The sequence below is a fragment of the Telmatherina bonti genome (assembly GCF_933228915.1).
Source record: "Telmatherina bonti genome assembly, chromosome: 7".
NCBI lineage: Eukaryota > Metazoa > Chordata > Actinopteri > Atheriniformes > Telmatherinidae > Telmatherina > Telmatherina bonti.
This window is the reverse complement of record NC_136625.1, coordinates 40,641,078-40,659,452: the sequence shown is the minus strand read 5'-3', so window position 1 is coordinate 40,659,452 and position 18,375 is coordinate 40,641,078. Positions and strand designations below refer to the sequence as shown.

The window sequence follows — 18,375 nt, the reverse complement described above, 5'->3', positions numbered from 1 at the left end:
TAATATGTGCGTTTTTGGGGGCTTTTCTGCAGGTTGTCGTAAATAACAAATAGTTGTGGCACAACAATAAATAAACACAGTAGATGAATAAACAAAGAAATAGAAAATACCAGTTTTTATTTGCAGAAAAAAATCAGCAGAACAAGTTCAATTAAAAATATATTATCGGTTCTGAAAGCATAAATACATGATTGCCTGAGAGATCAAACATCTTTATCAACATGATAAAACTCTTTCGTCATTAATATAATGACGTCACAGTGTGGCCTCGCGCCTCAGATAAGCAGGCCGCGCGGAGGCTCGTTCTCGATGTCCGTGAGTCCCGCCTTGCTGTGCAGCTTCAGGGGGTCTTCGGGGGTCCAGACCTTGGCGGTGCGGATGGTGTTGTGCTCCCGGAGCTGCTTGTCGTCGGACCAGGACAGGGAGTGTCCGGCCAGCGGGGGGAGGCCGTAGTCCGGGTCGCTGGGGGACGGAGACCCTGGCGGGGGGGGGGGGGGGGGGGGAAGACATGCATGAGACCCGTCACACGGTTCTTTCTACTTTTACCTGCTCCAGGTGGACTTACTGGTTCCTCTGTGGCAGATGATGACCTTCTTAGGCTGCGCGTGCGCCTCGCTGTGCGTGTTTCTGATGGGCAGGTCTGACTGCACGAGCTCGGCCAGGAAGTTGATGTAGCCGATGGCGAGCCGCAGAGTGTCCACCTTGGACAGCCTCTTCTCGTAGGGGAGGGTCGGGATGTGGGAGCGGAGACCCTCGAACGCGTCGTTGATGGACTGCATCCTCCGCCGCTCGCGCACGTTGGCAGCCTGCCGCAGCTGCTGCATCTCCATCTCGGAGCGCATGCGCCGCCTGCGCCTCAGCAGGGGCCCGCCGCGCGGGGACAGCTCCGGGGTGCTGTCCCGGCAGCCATAGGAGAAGGAGGAGGAGGAGGAGGAGAAGGACAGGTCAGTCATGTCCAGGTCCCCCTCGCGCAGCGCCGCTCGGACTCCTGGACTGTAGTAGTCCTGCAGGTGGGAGGCCAGGAAGTCCACGTCCTCCTCCAGGAAGTCTTCGGTGTCCAGGTGTCCGTCCCCGGAGGACTGGTCCGTGAAGAACTCGTCTTCATGGAAGTAAGGAGGCGAGGAGAGAGGGTCGAGTCCGGAGAGCGGGTCCAGGACAGAGTCCATGTCTGGTTCAGCTCCTGGTCCGGAGTTCAGCTCCTGGTCCGGAGTTCAGCTCCTGGTCCGGACTTCAGCTCCTGGTCCGGACTTCAGCTCCTGGTTCTGAGGACTTCAGCTCCAAACTTTACATGAACAACAGGCACGCGAGGCTTCTTTATACGGACACTCAGAGTCGCGTGCCGTTCGCTATGTGGGCCAACCAATCAGAGGTCGGTCCGCGAGGCGCACCTTGAGATACAGACAGAAAGCCACGCCCATCTGTCCCCGAATGCCACAGTGTCTCAACTCTGCGGGGACAGACCAGAACCGCGTCTCTAGAGACCTGAACCGGGTTTATGTTTTCATAATAAAAGAAAAAAAGACAAAAAAAGAAAATCTGTAAATGAACGCAGTGCTGATTTATGTCTTTCTCTACTGGAGCTGCAGCAGGTGTAATAATAATAATAATAATAATAATAATAATAATAATAATAATAATAATAATAATAATAATAATAATTTAGTCAAGATTTTTGTAAAACAGCATCAGATATTTCACTGATAATAATTTGGCATTAAGTTCTTTCTGACACATATTAGACATGTTTCTGTTTGGTATGTAAAACAGGTTCTGTTGTAATAATAACAATAACAATTCATTATTATTATTATTATTATTATTATTATTATTATTATTATTATTATCATTATTATTATCATTATTATTATTATTATTATTATTATTATTATTATTATAATTATTATAACTGATGTAGATTTCTGATTTGATAACAAAACTAAAAAAAAAAAAAAAAACTGGAAATAAAGTTGTAAAAAACTGATCAGCTGTTTCACTTCCGCATCTTGTTCTGTGACGTGACGCCGTCCCGGAGACCCACTGGACCACCGGGACCACCGGGTCCCACTGGACCACGAGGGCCCGCAGGTCTGAGTCCCGGTCCCAGCACAGAGGCGCGAGCTTCGCGTGCCTGTCATTTATTGTGCGGTAAGTGGGCACTGCGCTGCGGACATAAATCCGTGCACCAGCGCAGTGGTCGATGCGCCACTTGTGCTGGTTTTGATGGGAGAACTGGTTGACAAATAATAGCTCAGTGGTGGGCTTCGGGGCGCGCGCCACCTCACGCGACAGATGAAGCCAGGCCGGTAAGGCGGTGTGTAAGAACACACATCTATTCTCCCACTTTGTTCTCAGGACCAAACGCAGCTTGTGCGCGCGCGCGCCCCCAGTCTTCCCGGACCCTGGTGGGTGTGATGGAAAGCTGCAGCGCGAGCTCAGCGTGGGAAGAAGACCACTTGCGTCCCTTTGGTCTCTCAATGCAACATGTTGGAAGAAAAGGCTCGCGCATGCGCTGATGAAGCTGTTACTGGGCCACCAGAAACCATTCAGTCACACACACACACACACACACAGTAAAAAGTTGTGGTGCGTTCAGAGTCCCCCCCCCCCCCCCCCCCAACCACCACCACCCTCGGTACCACATGATGATTCGGACCACGCAGGTTTGTAACGCACCGTGACCGCGCCCCGCGCGCACTCCGCGCCCCTCCATTGATGAGCGCGCTGCTATTGGAGGACAGGCCGACCTGCGCGAGCGCACAAGTGTTTGGGTTCCCATGCAGGGCCTCGCTCTGCAGCATGCAGACGTCTGCTGGAGGACGCGCGGACGTGCACGCGCACACACACCCACAGGAATGAAAATGTTCATTAAGTCAGTTTAAATCAACAGCTGGGAGTGGGGGGGGGGGGGGGGGGGGGGGGGGGGGGAGTGGGGGGGAGTTTGGGGGGAGTTTGGGGGGATGGGGGGGAAGGAAATGTTTGGTTCTGCTGACAGGAAGAAGCAGAAAGTGAACCGCAGCAGGCAGATGTGTGAACTGGAGCTGAAGCTGTAATCCTCCACGCAGTGTTTCCCAGTAATCCCAGTAATCCCAGTAATCTGCCGGATTATCCATCTGGATGACAAAGAACACATTAAACGGATTTACAGAGCACTCATTTGATGAGTTTATTTGCTTTGTTGGCCTCTTGAAGGCAGATTATTTTCAGATATTTGTGTGAAATATTTCATTTGCAACAAACCAGAGTTCTGGCTTCTCCTCACGTCTTACCTGCTGCACGGCATGTGACAGCTGATACACTTTTCTTTATTAATATTTATGTGTAAAAGCACATCTAAACTTGAGTCATCATTTCATTCACAGAAAAATGAACACAGATCATTTTTTAATAAAATGCATGATAAAATTTTAAAAAGTAAATTTGTATGGACATCTAATGTCTATTTAATGCAATGGACAGCTTGCCAGTCCATCACAGGGCCACACAACCACTCACTCCCACAGGCAATTTAGAGCAACCAATCAACCTAACATCACGTCTTTGGACAGTGAGAGGAAGCCAGAGAACCTGGAGAGAACCCACACATACACGGGGAGAACATGCAGACTACAGAAAAGCCACTGACCAAACCCTTCTCCAGCCAGGGATCAAACCAGTGACCTTCCTGCTGTGAGGCCACAGTGCTAACCACTGTGCCACCATCTATTTAGATGCATTAACACATTGTGATGTTGAGAAAAGAAAGGAAAACAACAGCGAGCTGAAGGAGGTTCTGGTTCAGGACGGGAAAACCAGTTCTCTCCGTCTGAATGAAGAAATGCTCGTCTTACTGCTGGAACACTGACATCTACATCCAGCTAACAGGGAGGAGGAGGACAAAGGACAAGGGAGGAGGGTGGAGGAGGACGACAAAGCCGATTGTAGGTCTGGGATGACATGAAGGACCTGGCTGCACACCAGGATGGTGAAGACCAGTACAAGAGACCTGTCCACATGCAAAGCCAAGCTTGTTGTGGAGCTGGACTTGGTCACTGATCCTGTTTGTGGGTTTGGTGGACAGGATGTCTAGGATGGGCCAGGAAGAGGAGGCAGTCCAGTTTGGGAATGTCAGGGGCTGATTTCCATGGATGATAAACTCCCACTGGCTTCTTCAAACATGACCAGCGGTGTAGCCAAATGCGAAATGGTTGATGAGTCCTTCTGAATCAGAGCCTGACTCAACGAGCATGAAATGTTTCCTCTGGACCAGGGAGGAACTTCCAAGTCTGCTCCTTTGCTACAGGCAGCTGATGGTTTGGGGTTCTGTCTCGTGTTGGGGCATTGTGGGCAGAACGCAGCATGGCCATCGCTGCAGCATTGGGGGTTAGTGCCGGCCCATGGGGTCAGCTGTGACATAAACTAAAAGCAGTTTTCTGTTTTTTTTCCCTCTTTTTTCATTTCAGTAGCGATCTTGTATCTGCTAAAACTATTTTTTCTTTATTTGTCAACGCTAAAATCCAACCAAGCGGCAACATGTTAGCTAATGACAGCAAAAGGGGGACGGCAGGGTCACCAAGTCAGAACGTCCCCTAGCTGGAGCCCGAATTATAGCTGATTGCTACCAGCATCAAACATGAACTCAGAATTATTTCCACAAATATACAGGAAAGAAAAGTAAAGGGAACAGCTAGCTACACCTGTATGATGGCTAGCTACACCTGTATGACGGCTAGCTACACCTGTAGGGCAGCTAGCTACACCTGTAGGACAGCGAGCTACACCTGTAGCACAGCTAACTACACCTGTATGATGGCCAGCTACACCTGTAGGACAGCTAGCTACCCCTGTAGGACTGCTAACTACACCTGTAGGACAGCGAGCTACACCTGTAGGACAGCTAGCTACACCTGTAGGACAGCGAGCTACACCTGTAGGACAGCTAACTACACCTGTAGGAAGGCCAGCTACACCTGTAGGAAGGCCAGCTACACCTGTAGGGCAGCTAACTACACCTGTAGGACAGCGAGCTACACCTGTAGGACAGCTAGCTACACCTGTAGGACAGCGAGCTACACCTGTAGGACAGCTAACTACACCTGTAGGACAGCTAACTACACCTGTATGATGGCCAGCTACACCTGTAGGACAGCTAGCTACCCCTGTAGGACTGCTAACTACACCTGTAGGACAGCGAGCTACACCTGTAGGGCAGCTAGCTACACATGTATGACGGCTAGCTACACCTGTAGGACAGCGAGCTACACCTGTAGGGCAGCTAGCTACACCTGTAGGACAGCTAGCTACACCTGTAGGACAGCTAGCTACACATGTATGACGGCTAGCTACACCTGTAGGACAGCGAGCTACACCTGTAGGGCAGCTAGCTACACCTGTAGGACAGCTAGCTACACCTGTAGGACAGCTAGCTACACATGTATGACGGCTAGCTACACCTGTAGGAAGGCCAGCTACACCTGTAGGACAGCTAGCTACCCCTGTAGGACTGCTAACTACACCTGTAGGACAGCGAGCTACACCTGTAGGGCAGCTAGCTACACATGTATGACGGCTAGCTACACCTGTAGGAAGGCCAGCTACACCTGTAGGACAGCTAGCTACCCCTGTAGGACTGCTAACTACACCTGTAGGACAGCGAGCTACACCTGTAGGGCAGCTAGCTACACCTGTAGGACAGCTAGCTACACCTGTAGGGCAGCTAACTACACCTGTAGGACAGCTAGCTACACCTGTAGGGCAGCTAGCTACACCTGTAGGGCAGCTAACTACACCTGTAGGACAGCTAGCTACACATGTATGACGGCTAGCTACACCTGTAGGACAGCTAGCAACAGCTGTTAGACTTTCTGTTAACAATTGTTTCACATGCAAGATCTACATTACATCTATATTACATTCTTTTCCATCATTAGTTAATTTTATTTATATAAGTTCTATGCAAATAGATAAATGTTAGTTTTGCATTGTTTATACTTTTATATTAACATATAACCATGGGTATGATGTACTTTTTTTGCCTGAGGGTTTTTGGGGCCTCCACCCCCTACGCACAGTGGGTGATGCATGTGGTGGGAATGGCGGCACTGCTGGTGATGGAACAATAAAAGTAGCTGTTCTCTGAAACAAAAACCTTGACCTGTGGGTCAATGTCATCAGGCTATAAGTTGACTGGTGTATAGCTCTACATCTCAAGCAGAGTGACAATGAATGTGTTATTTTAAATGTGTATAAACATGATGACATACTGTATACGTGATTTCTGAAAAGATGTGAAAGGCAGTACCTCCAGCAAACATCTCTGACCTGTGTGGTTGATGACACCTCTGGGACTGTGAATATTAACATTACAGCAGGCTGTTTGGTTGTGTCCCAGGTGAAATTAATGCTGTGAATAATCTAATATCTCTTTTGTCTGGCAACAAAACTGCAAGGTTGGTCGGTTTCAGCTGAACACCTCAAGTTTGCACATTACAGATAGATGAATCACAGAAACCTGCGATGGACTGGCGAGCTGTCCTGGATGTACCCTGCCTTTCGCCCACAGATTGCTGGGATAGGCTCCAGCTTCCCCGCAACCCTGAATTGGATTAAGCGGTCAGAATGATGAATGGATGGAATCATACAAACATGTTTATGAAGTTGACTCAGAAAGGTGCACCCAGCTATATTATGCAATTTTGTTTGTTTGTTTTGTTTTTACATTATTCTTTTGGATACTGGTACACACAGCAAATGGTATGGATCAAATGGGGGACCAGCAGTGTGTCTAGCCCCTTTACATTCAGCAATGGGGTCCAACAGGACGGAGCTTTGTCCACAGTGTTATGTAATCTGTACGTGGATGAGCTGTCGACTACACTCAGAGCCTGTATCACTAGTTGTGTTGCTGGAAACATTACTGTTATGTGCAGATGATTAAACTGTGTTCAGTTACAGTTCTCCTAATCTACAGCGGCTGTTGTAGATTAGGAGAACTACTATTTAGCAAATTATGTTTTGCTATATAATATACACTGCTAAAATAAAAAAAAGGAACACTAAAGTAACACGTTGTAGATCTGAATGAATGGAATATTTCTGATTAAATACTTTGTTCTTTCCATAGCTGAATGTTCTGACAACAAAATCACACAAAAATTATCAATGAAAATCAAACATATCAACCCATGAAGGTCTGGATTTGGAGTTCTACTCCAAATGAAAGTGGAAAAACACACTACAGGCTGATCCAACTTTGATGTAATGTCCTTTAAACAAGTCAGAATGAGGCTCAGTAGTGTGTGTGGCCTCCGCGTGCCTGTATGACCTCCCTACAACGCCTGGGCATGCTCCTGATGAGGCGGTGGATGTTCTCCTGAGGGATCTCCTCCCAGACCTGGACTAAAGCATCTGCCAACTCCTGGACAGTCTGTGGTGCAACTTGGCGTTGGTGGATGGAGCGAGACATGATGTCCCAGATGTGCTCAGCTGGATCCAGGTCTGGGGAACGGGCGGGCCAGTCCATAACATCAATGCCTTGGTGTTGCAGGAACTGCTGACACACTCCAGCCACATGAGGTCTAGCATTGTCTTGCATTAGGAGGAACCCAGGGCCAACCGCACCAGCATATGGTCCCACAAGGGGTCTGAGGATCTCATCTCGGTACCTAATGGCAGTCAGGCTACCTCTGGCGAGCACATGGAGGGCTGTGCGGCCCTCCAAAGAAATGCCCCCCCACACCATTACTGACCCACTGCCAAACCGGTCCTGCTGGAGGATGTTGCAGGCAGCAGAACGTTCTCCACGGCGTCTCCAGACTCTGTCACATGTGCTCAGTGTGAACCTGCTTCCATCTGTGAAGAGCTCAGGGCGCCAGTGGAGAATTTACCAATCTTGGTGTCCTCTGGCAAACGCCAAACGTCCTGCACGGTGTTGGGCTGGAAGCACAACCCCCACCTGTGGACGTCGGGCCCTCATACCACCCTCATGGAGTCTGTTTCTGACTGTTGGAGCAGACACATGTACATTTGTGTCCTGCTGGAGCTCATTCTGCAGGGCTCTGGCAGTGCTCCTCCTGTTCCTCCTTGCACAAAGAAGGAGGTAGCGGTCCTGCTGCTGGGTTGTTGCCCTCCCACGGCCTCCTCCACGTCTCCTGATGTACTGGCCTGTCTCCTGGTAGCGCCTCCATGCTCTGGACACTACGCTGACAGACACAGCAAACCTTCTTGCCACAGCTGGCATTGATGTGCCATCCTGGATGAGCTGCACTACCTGAGCCACTTGTGTGGGTTGTAGACTCCGTCTCATGCTACCACTAGAGTGAAAGCACCGCCAGCATTCAGACCAAAACATCATCCAGAAAGCATCGGAACTGAGAAGTGGTCTGTGGTCTCCACCTGCAGAACCACTCCTTTATTGGGTGTGTCTTGCCAGTTGCCTATAATTTCCACCTGTTGTCTGTTCCATTTGCACAACAGCAGGTGGAACTGATTGTCAATCAGTGTTGCTTCCTAAGTGGACAGTTCCATTTCACAGAAGTCTGGCTGACTTGGAGTTACAGAGTGTTGTTTAGGTGTTCCCTTTATTTATTTATTTTTGAACAGTGTATATAATATTGTGTATTTCATATATAATAAAGCTAAGAGTATGGTCATGATTTGTAAAACCAAAGAGGCCATGGACATAACATTTCCTATTTTCGGTCTTTATAATTACATTTTGTGTTTGACTGATGACATCACCAGGTGTACCTGCCTCTCCCCCTTAAATGGACTAAGCAGTTTGGAACATGAATATATAAATGAATGATTGTGTGTGGTAAGTAAAATCAAGTACTTGTGGTACATCATCACTGAGGACTTGTCAGATGTCATCAGTGTAGAGTGCTGGATGCTCAGGCTAACACTCTGGTACAGAAGGTTAAGCTGATGCACCAAGAAGGTAAAATTGGCTCTATTTAAGGCCTTTTGTACTTCTTTGTACACGCCTCATCTTTGGATTAAAAATAAGAAAGCTAGTGTATGCAGGCTACAGGTGGCAACTGCAAGTGCTTTAGAGAAAGCTACATGAACAAGTGCCACTGAGATGTTTGTCAACGCCAGAGAGAACGTGCTACAGGCTGTATTTTGATACTTCTGTATAATTATAAGTGCAGACCCAAGCGGCAACCTCTGGCGGTATAAAGTGAAGCCTATGCAAAGTGCATAAAACTGCATTTTCCCCTTCATCCACTAGGGGCTCCAAAACAGAGAGAATCCCCATAGATTCCCATGTTAAAAAGACCAACTTCACATTAGAAATAAACATGTTTACAGCAGGAATAAACATGTTTACAGCAGAAATAAACATGTTTACAGCGGGAATAAACATGTTTACAGCAGGAATAAACATGTTTACAGCCTGGTTCAAAAATCCAGTTTAGGTTTAATAGGTCAGGTTTACCTTCATGACAACTGTGGGGGGAGTGAATTTTTTTCTAACTCGCCTGTTTAAAAGTAATTTAATCTCGAAGTTCGGCATATTTAGGGGCGTGTCCTTTTGATTGACAGGTTCCTGATCTCCCGCTTCAAGTCAGAAGAACGTAGAACAACCGCGGTTTTTAGCCGGTTAACAATGTGACTTAGCTGTAGCCCACTTACCTCAGTTAGCTGGTTAGCTCCTGTTATTTCCGGGTTAGCTTGGTTACCTTTTAGCAACAGAAAGCTCGGTGTTCGCTCGATGTCAATCATCCACCATGACACTCACAGCCCCCCTCTCAGCTCCACTTCTTTGCCCATATTTGTATGGGCACCGAGCTTCAATTCAGCTCTTCAGAAACCTACGGGTGACGTCACGGAGACTCCGCCCATCTTTTATATACAGTTTTATACAGTCTATGGTTTAATAATTCCGAATGAAGGTTTACGTGAAACAGGTCCTCCTCTTTAGAGCGGCAGGTTGGGAAGGGTTCTGATTACACAGAGTATGATGTATTCCGGAAATAAACAAAGTTCGCTCCCTTCTTCTCTTTTGGGGGGGGGTCCCGAGGGTCTCAAACATTTACTTTGAGCTAGGGCTACAAAATCCGGCATACATACACGGCAACATCCCAAGAGAAGCTAAAAAGTGTATTAAGCACCTGTTACCATGACAACAGGATGTCCGCCATCTTTGCGTTTACGACCATTTAGCACTGTATGTGCATTGTTTTTTAACAAACTCGTTTTGGATTCGTGCCTTTCACTTCACATCCACCCGGAAGCTTTGTGGCGAGTTCGGGTGGAGGTTTCGGCATGAGGCGAGGACCCGATGGATGCCGCTTGCGGCTTTAATTATTATTATTATTATTATTATTATTATTATTTTATTATTATTATTTTTTTAATCAGCAGAATCCATCCATCCATCCATCCATCCATCCATCCATCCATCCATCTTCTGCCGCTTATCCGGGGTCCGGTCGCGGGGGCAGCAGCCTAAGCAGGGAAGCCCAGACTTCCCTCTCCCCAGCCACATTTGCCAACTCTGCGGGGGGGATCCCGAGGCGTTCCCAGGCCAGCCGAGAGATATAATCCCTCCAGCGTGTCCTGGGTCTTCCCCGGGGTCTCCTCCCAGAGGGACGTGCCTGGAACACCTCACCAGGGAGGTCCAGGAGGCATCCTGACCAGATGCCCGAGCCACCTCAACTGGTTCCTCTCGATGCGGAGGAGCAGCGGCTCTACTCTGATCTCCTCCCGGATGACCGAGCTCCTCACCCTATCTCTAAGGGAGAGCCCGGCCACCCTGCGGCGGAAACTCATTTCAGCCGCCTGTATACGAGATCTCGTTCTTTCGGTCACGACCCACAGCTCATGACCATAGGTGAGGGTAGGAACGTAGATCGACTGGTAAATGGAGAGCTTTGCCTTCTGGCTCAGCTCCTTCTTCACCACAACAGACCGGCGCAGAGTCCGCATTACTGCAGACGTCACACCGATCCGTCTGTCCATCTCACGCTCCATCCTTCCCTCACTCGTGAACAAGACCCCGAGATATTTAAACTCCTCCACTTGAGGCGGGACCTGACTCTCGAACCGGAGAGGGCAATCCACCCTATTCCGGCTGAGGACCATGGTCTCAGATTTGGAGGTGCTGATTCTCATCCCGGCCGCTTCACACTCGGCCGCGAATCGCTCAGGTCCGCAGGTCCGACGATACGACTACAAAATCAATCATCGAACTGCGGCCCAGGGAATCCTGATGCCAGGTGTACATATGGACACTCTTATGTTGGAACGTGGTGTTCGTTATGGACAATCCATGACGAGCACAGAAGTCCAATAACAAAACACCATTTTGGTTCGGGGGGGGGGGGGGGACCATGCCTCCTAATCACTCCCCTCCAGGTCTCACTGTCATTGCCCACGTGAGCATTGAAGTCCCCCAGCAGAACAATGGAGTCCCCAGAAGGAGCACCCTCCAGCACTCCCTCCAAGGACCCCAGAAAGGGTGGGTACTCTGAACTGCTGTTCGGTGCATAAGCACAGACAACAGTCAGGACCCGTCCCCCCACCCGGAGGCGGAGGGAAACTACCCTTTCATCCACCGGGGTAAACCCCAACGTGCAGGCACCAAGCTGGGGGCTGATGAGAATGCCCACACCTGCTCGGCGCCTCTCACCATGAGCAACTCTAGAGTGGAAGAAGGTCCAGCCCCTCTCGAGGGTTCTGGTTCCAGAGCCCAAGCCATGCGTCGAGGTGAGTCCAACTATATCTAGTCGGAACCGCTCAACCTCGCGCACAAGCTCAGGCTCCTTCCCCACCAGAGAGGTGACGTTCCACGTCCCTAGAGCCAGCTTCTGCAGCCGGGCATCGGACCGCCAGGGTCCCCGCCCCTTGCTGCCGCCCAGCTCACATTGCACCCGACCCCTACGGCTCCTCCCGCACATGGTGAGCCCACAGGAGGTGAGGCCCATGTAACTATTTTGGGCTGAGCCCGACTGGGCCCCATGGGCGAAGGCCCGGCCACCAGACGCTCGCTCTCGTACCTCACCTCCAGGCCTGGCTCCAGAGGGGGGTCCCGGTAACCCGTGTCCGGACAAGGGAACATTCATGCCCAGGTTCATCATCATCATAGGAGTCAACTAGCCGTGCTTGGTCTGGTCCCTCCCTGAGACACCTGTTTGCCATGGGTGACCCTACCAGGGCATAAAGCCCCCGACAACATAGCTGCCAGGATCTTCGGGACACACAAACCCCTCAACCACGATAAGGTGACGACTCAGGGAGCCTCAGGGAGCCTGTTTTTTTCTTTTAAAAAACTTGCTGAATAGGCTACAATAAGCTATAGAAACTATTTATTGTTGGCCTTGATAGTTCTTATGCCAAACAACTGGTGTCAAGTGGCAAGTTTCTATCATTCACCTGTCAAAAGTCAGCTGATCAGAACAAGCTGATTTATGTGTTGTTATGGTGACGACCATAACGGAATGATAAGACAATAATTGAAATTGCCTAACTATCAGTGACCAGGGTATAAATGACATGAATGTGTCATCCCACTCCTCCCCTCATACCGCATAAAGGTGAAGTGACACAGGTGTTTTGTTTTTGTTTTTCTTTTTAAGTTCAATGTTGCACACTCTACACATACAAATATTAATAATTGCATAATAGCTGATTATTGTGCATAGGGCCCTTTAATATATATATCATAAACAACTTTAATACAACTATAAACAGCTATAAACCACCTTTGAACAGCTATAAAACAACTTGAAATCAGCCAGAAATACGGTGGCCTTGAAGTGTCACAGGAAAACAAAAGCCACAACACAACACATTAAGCCAAACACAACACAATTAGCCACAACACAACACATTAAGCCAAACACAACACAATTAGCCACAACACAACACATTAAGCCACTACACAATTAGCCACAACACAACACATTACGCCATAACACAACACAATTAGCCACAACAAAACACAATTAGTCACAATACATCACGTTAAGCCACAACACAATTAGCCACAACACAACACATTAAGCCATAACAAAACACAATTAGCCACAACACAACACATTAAGCTACAACACAACACAATTAGCCACAACACAACACAATTAGCCACACCACAGTTAGCCACAACACAACACAATTAGCCACAACACAACACAATTAGCCACACCACAGTTAGCCACAACACAACACAATTAGCCACAACACAACAGATTAAGCCACAACACAACACAATTAGCCACAACTTAATACAATTAGCTACAACACAACACAATTAGCCAAAACACAACACTATTAGCTACAACACAGCACAATTAGCTACAACACAACACAATTAGCTACAACACAACACAATTAGTCACAACACTTTAAGCCACAACACAACACATCAAGACACAACACCACACATTAAGCCACAACACAACACAATTAGCCACAACACAACACATTAAGCCATAACACAACACGATTAGCTATAACACAACACAATAAGATACAACACAACACAATTAAGCCACAACACAACACATTCAGCCACAACACAACACATTAAGCCACAACACAACACAATTAGCCACAATATAACACTATTAACTACAACACAACACAATTAGCCACAACACAACAGATTAAGCCACAACACAACACAATTAGCCACAATATAACACTATTAACTACAACACAACACAATTAGCTACAACACAACACGTTAAGCCATAACACAACACGATTAGCTATAACACAACACAATAAGATACAACACAACACAATTAAGCCACAACACAACACATTCAGCCACAACACAACACATTAAGCCACAACACAACACAATTAGCCACAACACAACACGTTAAGCCATAACACAACACGATTAGCTATAACACAACACAATAAGATACAACACAACACAATTAAGCCACAACACAACACATTCAGCCACAACACAACACAATTAGCCACAACACAACACGTTAAGCCATAACACAACACGATTAGCTATAACACAACACAATAAGATACAACACAACACAATTAAGCCACAACACAACACATTCAGCCACAACACAACACATTAAGCCACAAAACAACACAATTAGCCACAACACAACACATTAAGACACAACACAACACAATTAGCTACAACACAACACAATTAGCCATAACACAACACAATTAGCTACAACACAACACAATTAGCTACAACACAACACAATTAGCTACAACACAACACATTAAGCCACAACACAACACAATTAGCCACAACACAACACAATTAGCTACAACACAACACATTAAGCCACAACACAACACAATTAGCCACAACACAACACATTAAGCCACAACACAACACAATTAGCCACAACACAACACAATTAGCCACAACACAACACATTAAGCCACAACACAACACAATTAGCTACAACACAACACATTAAGCCACAACACAACACATTAAGCCACAACACAACACAATTAGCCACAACACAACACAATTAGCTACAACACAACACAATTAGCTACAACACAACACAATTAGCCACAACACAACACAATTAGGCACAACATAGTTTTTGGGAGATCGTTTGAAACAGTCACTGATGGTAAAAAGAAATTAAAATGAATACAATTATTTAAAACGTTTATTAATATAAGTATTACATATCATTATTGTCTCAATTGTGATATGTACGCTAATCCCTGAAAATATCTTAGTTCTCTGTTTTGCATTTTATTATTTCTGTGTTGCTATTCAATAAAACAATTATTAAAAATAAAGTAGGCTATCTATTGTTTGTCACTGTCTTCATTGCGGCATTTAAAGCTCCTGTCTCCAATTTATTGATCTATTTTTACCCGTCTAGACCAGCGATGCTCACTAATTTCAGTATGCAGTGTCATCAGCACTTACAGTATTTTACTCTGCATCGGATGAGGCTGATGTAGCGCAAAATCCTGGTAGATTTTTACATTCCAGTCAAACTCTTATTTAAGCTATCAAAAATAAGACATATCCAGGTAAAAGAGTACGTCTGGTCACCCTGAAATCAGCAAAGGTTTGTTTTTTGCTTTGTATTTTTGCATCCCCATCTTTTCCACAACCAGTTTTCCGTTTCTGGGACTTTATCATGGCAACAGGCTGAGCCGGTCGGTTTGGTCTATGTAAAAAGCCATATACCACGAATATACAATAACTCCTGATTTACACAGTTGAAACAATAATTATAATGCATACTGACATTATTTTAATCTTTTTTTAATTTTTATTTTTTTACCATCTGTTTTCTTTTCTTCTCTGACTTTTTCAAACGATCTCCCGTTTATAATCTGTAAGGACTAAAAACAGCTGACTTCCCGTGATGTTACGTACGTCGCTGCTCACTTCAGATGACATAAATTCCATTGCGGTGGTCCTGAGAAATAAAAAAATAAAAAAAATCACTTCCGTTGTGGCTTAATGTGTTGTGTTGTGGCTTTTGTTTTGCTGTGACACTTCAGGGCCACCGTATAGAAACAGCTATAAACCACCTATAAAGTAGCAATAAACGGCTATAAACCAGCCATAAACAGCAATTAAACACCTTTAAACCAGCCATGAACAGCTATAAACCAGCTATAAAACAACTTCAAACCAGCTAGAAACAATTATAAACCTACCATAAACAGCTATAAACCAGCTATAAACAACTTTAAAACAGATAAACCTGATATAAAGTACTTTAAACCAGAAAATAACCAGATATGAACAGCTATAAACTCTTAACCCTTTCAACCTATGGCTGTAATACCCATAAAGTTTCTGGCTGCAATTTAAAACCAGTTTTAATCAGCCTTCATTTCAAGCCAGTTAGTAATCTGTGTTGTAAACAAGGATTATTTTTCTCACCAAACTGAATTATATTTTTGTTCAAACTAAATCCTTAAATTGTGCATGTGTTATCATTTGCATTGTTTTCGACTACAGATGGATATGTTTGGCGGGGTAGCAGGGGAGGTAGTGGGGGTATGAGAGGGGCAGGGATAATTTGCCTCTTTAGTCTAACACCACCCAAGCTCAACTGAGACAGCCCTCCCTTTTCCTGTCCCTTCCATATGACTGTCATAGTCAGCAGGAAGTCCAGAATGTAATCCCCAGAAGTCCTGAGGGTGTTATGAGCATGGAGACATGGAAGGGGATGGGGCTGACTCATCCCCTCCTGGATGTAATTGATTTGGGCAGTAATCCGGTCTCAGAACCAGGCTAATATTTGGGGGCTCTGGGGATCCCTCCTCTGCCCCGGGGCTGTTGATGGCTGCAGGGATAATCATACAAGATTAAGAGAAGATTTCAGCGCGTCCTGCAGGAACAACTCAGCTGACTGTAATTAAGCAGTGAGATGTTCAGAGAGCACGGATACAGTGACAACAAAGACTAACTTTCCATCAGCATAGAGCTAAGTGGATCCAATCACATGCATGATCTGACTGAGTCTGTCTGGGTTAGGGTTAGGGTTAGGGTTAGGGTTAGGGGTTAGGGTCCCACTGAGCATGACATGGGATTTCATCCAGTCCTGATTAGCTCCTGCCAAATTTATCTTACTTTTAATCCTTACTGAATAAAAAGATGCTTAAAAAATAACATGATCTACAACCAATGTCTAGAAACCATGATCCAAACACAGAGAAGACCACAGAGAAACCAAGGTTTCCAGTTGCCTCTCAGACAGTCGATGACTCGATGGCAGCAAAATACAGAAATGTTAGGTTTGTGTAGCTTATTGTCATGATGTAGGAACCACAACTTTACAGTTCAGTTTAGTTTAGCCTTTATACTGCATCACTTCACAACAAAGTCACCCCAAGGCACTGACACAGTCCACTTCACTTCTAATCCAGATCGAACAAATCCATTCTGGGATCTACAAACTTGAAAATACTGTCCTGATAAGGCTCAATGCTAATGACCAGGGAGAATTCATGGAATTATCCCAGTATGCCCCCGTTTGTGGTAATGATGCTTCCCAACCAGTCAGCGTAGAGTCGGATGGAAAGCCTGGACCTCACTGGGAACAGCTAACACATCACACCTCTATCATGATGGGTCTACTCTCTTCAAATCTGAAACATGTCCATTGAATCACATAGAAACCAGCCTCCTTGGGCTGTCTTCAACCTACAAAGTACTGTCAGAACGAGGAGCACTATGTCTCACCGTGATGCATTGGGTCCATGGATTTGTTACTTTCAGATTGGATGATTGATTCCTCCTGTCTCTCCGATGCAGTTCTTGTTCAGATGGAAATCTTCTATCCAGGTTCTGGTTTTCCTTGATAGTGTCTCCTTGTGCAGGATGAAGAATTCAATCAGAGACGATTTGCTCCAATCTGTTGGCTTCTAGGTCATTATCTCGATGAACTGGTTTATATGACCCAGTTATTATAAACTGGAGTAATGTAGATCATATGGTGGATTTGGATTGTACAGAGGTCAGAGAAAGGAATCTGGAAAAGTATCTTGAGATGACTTTGTTGTGAACTGGTGCTGTGTAAATAAAGCTGAACTGAACTGAATTGTGAAAGAATAGCTCATAAACCAATTTTCTGGAGTCCGACTGGATCATGCAAACAGTGAAAGGCGCAGAAAAGCATGAAGCCATCTTGATTCAAGCTCTGAGGTCTGAGACAAGGGTTGTCTCCCGTCCAGAAAAACACAGAATCGTTCAAACGTTGCGTCCCAATACAGGACACACTTTGTTCCGTATTTTCACATGCCATCCAACAGCAACAGGAGAGCAGAATCATTTATTTATATGCTGTATTAGTCCAAATAAATACCATATATGGCCACTAAAAATATATTTTTGATTAAATAAATATATAGGGAAACGTTTATGTGGCACACCTAAAATAGGGTGACCACATTTGTGATTTTTATTTGTAAACTGTGTGATTTATTTTGACTGAAGTATTTTTTTTATGTGAAAATGGGGAGGGGGGGGGGGGGGGGGGGGGGGGGAGACGACACGTTTCTTTTCTCTCGTTGCGCTGGGAGCGATAAAAGGGACGGACGCTTCCGGTGCTATTCAGACGTGATCTGAGAGAGAGAGCACAAGATGCGCCGTGGTCTTACTTCCCTCTTTCACCTGCTTAAATACAGGTCAGTGAAACATGTAGCAACCATCTGTAATTTTGATACGGAACCTGGAGTTATTCTGGTGGATTCTAATGTATTTAATGTGGTTTAACATCGTTTTGTCATACGTAAAACCAACTTTTGAGTAAGTTCTCACGAGTGGCCGCCATTTTGTGCCGCCGCGCCATAGTTACACGAGTGAGACAGCCGTTTGGTGGATTTTAACGACTCCAGTTTACATAAAATAATTGTTACAGCCAGTGTTTAGGCATCTTGAATGGAAAATAGCCATATGTTTATGCTATTATA

General features: G+C 46.0%; 1 protein-coding gene across 1 annotated transcript; it reads right to left on the bottom strand.

Moving 5' to 3' along the window:
* Positions 1 to 275: 275 nt before the first annotated feature.
* ptf1a (pancreas associated transcription factor 1a) lies at positions 276 to 1,166 on the bottom strand (the record flags this gene model as incomplete). The annotated part of the gene is made up of 2 exons (XM_079243925.1): positions 276 to 478; positions 566 to 1,166. 2 exons carry the CDS (start codon positions 1,164 to 1,166, stop codon positions 276 to 278), a joined length of 804 nt encoding a protein of 267 aa, XP_079100051.1.
* Positions 1,167 to 18,375: the final 17,209 nt, after the last annotated feature.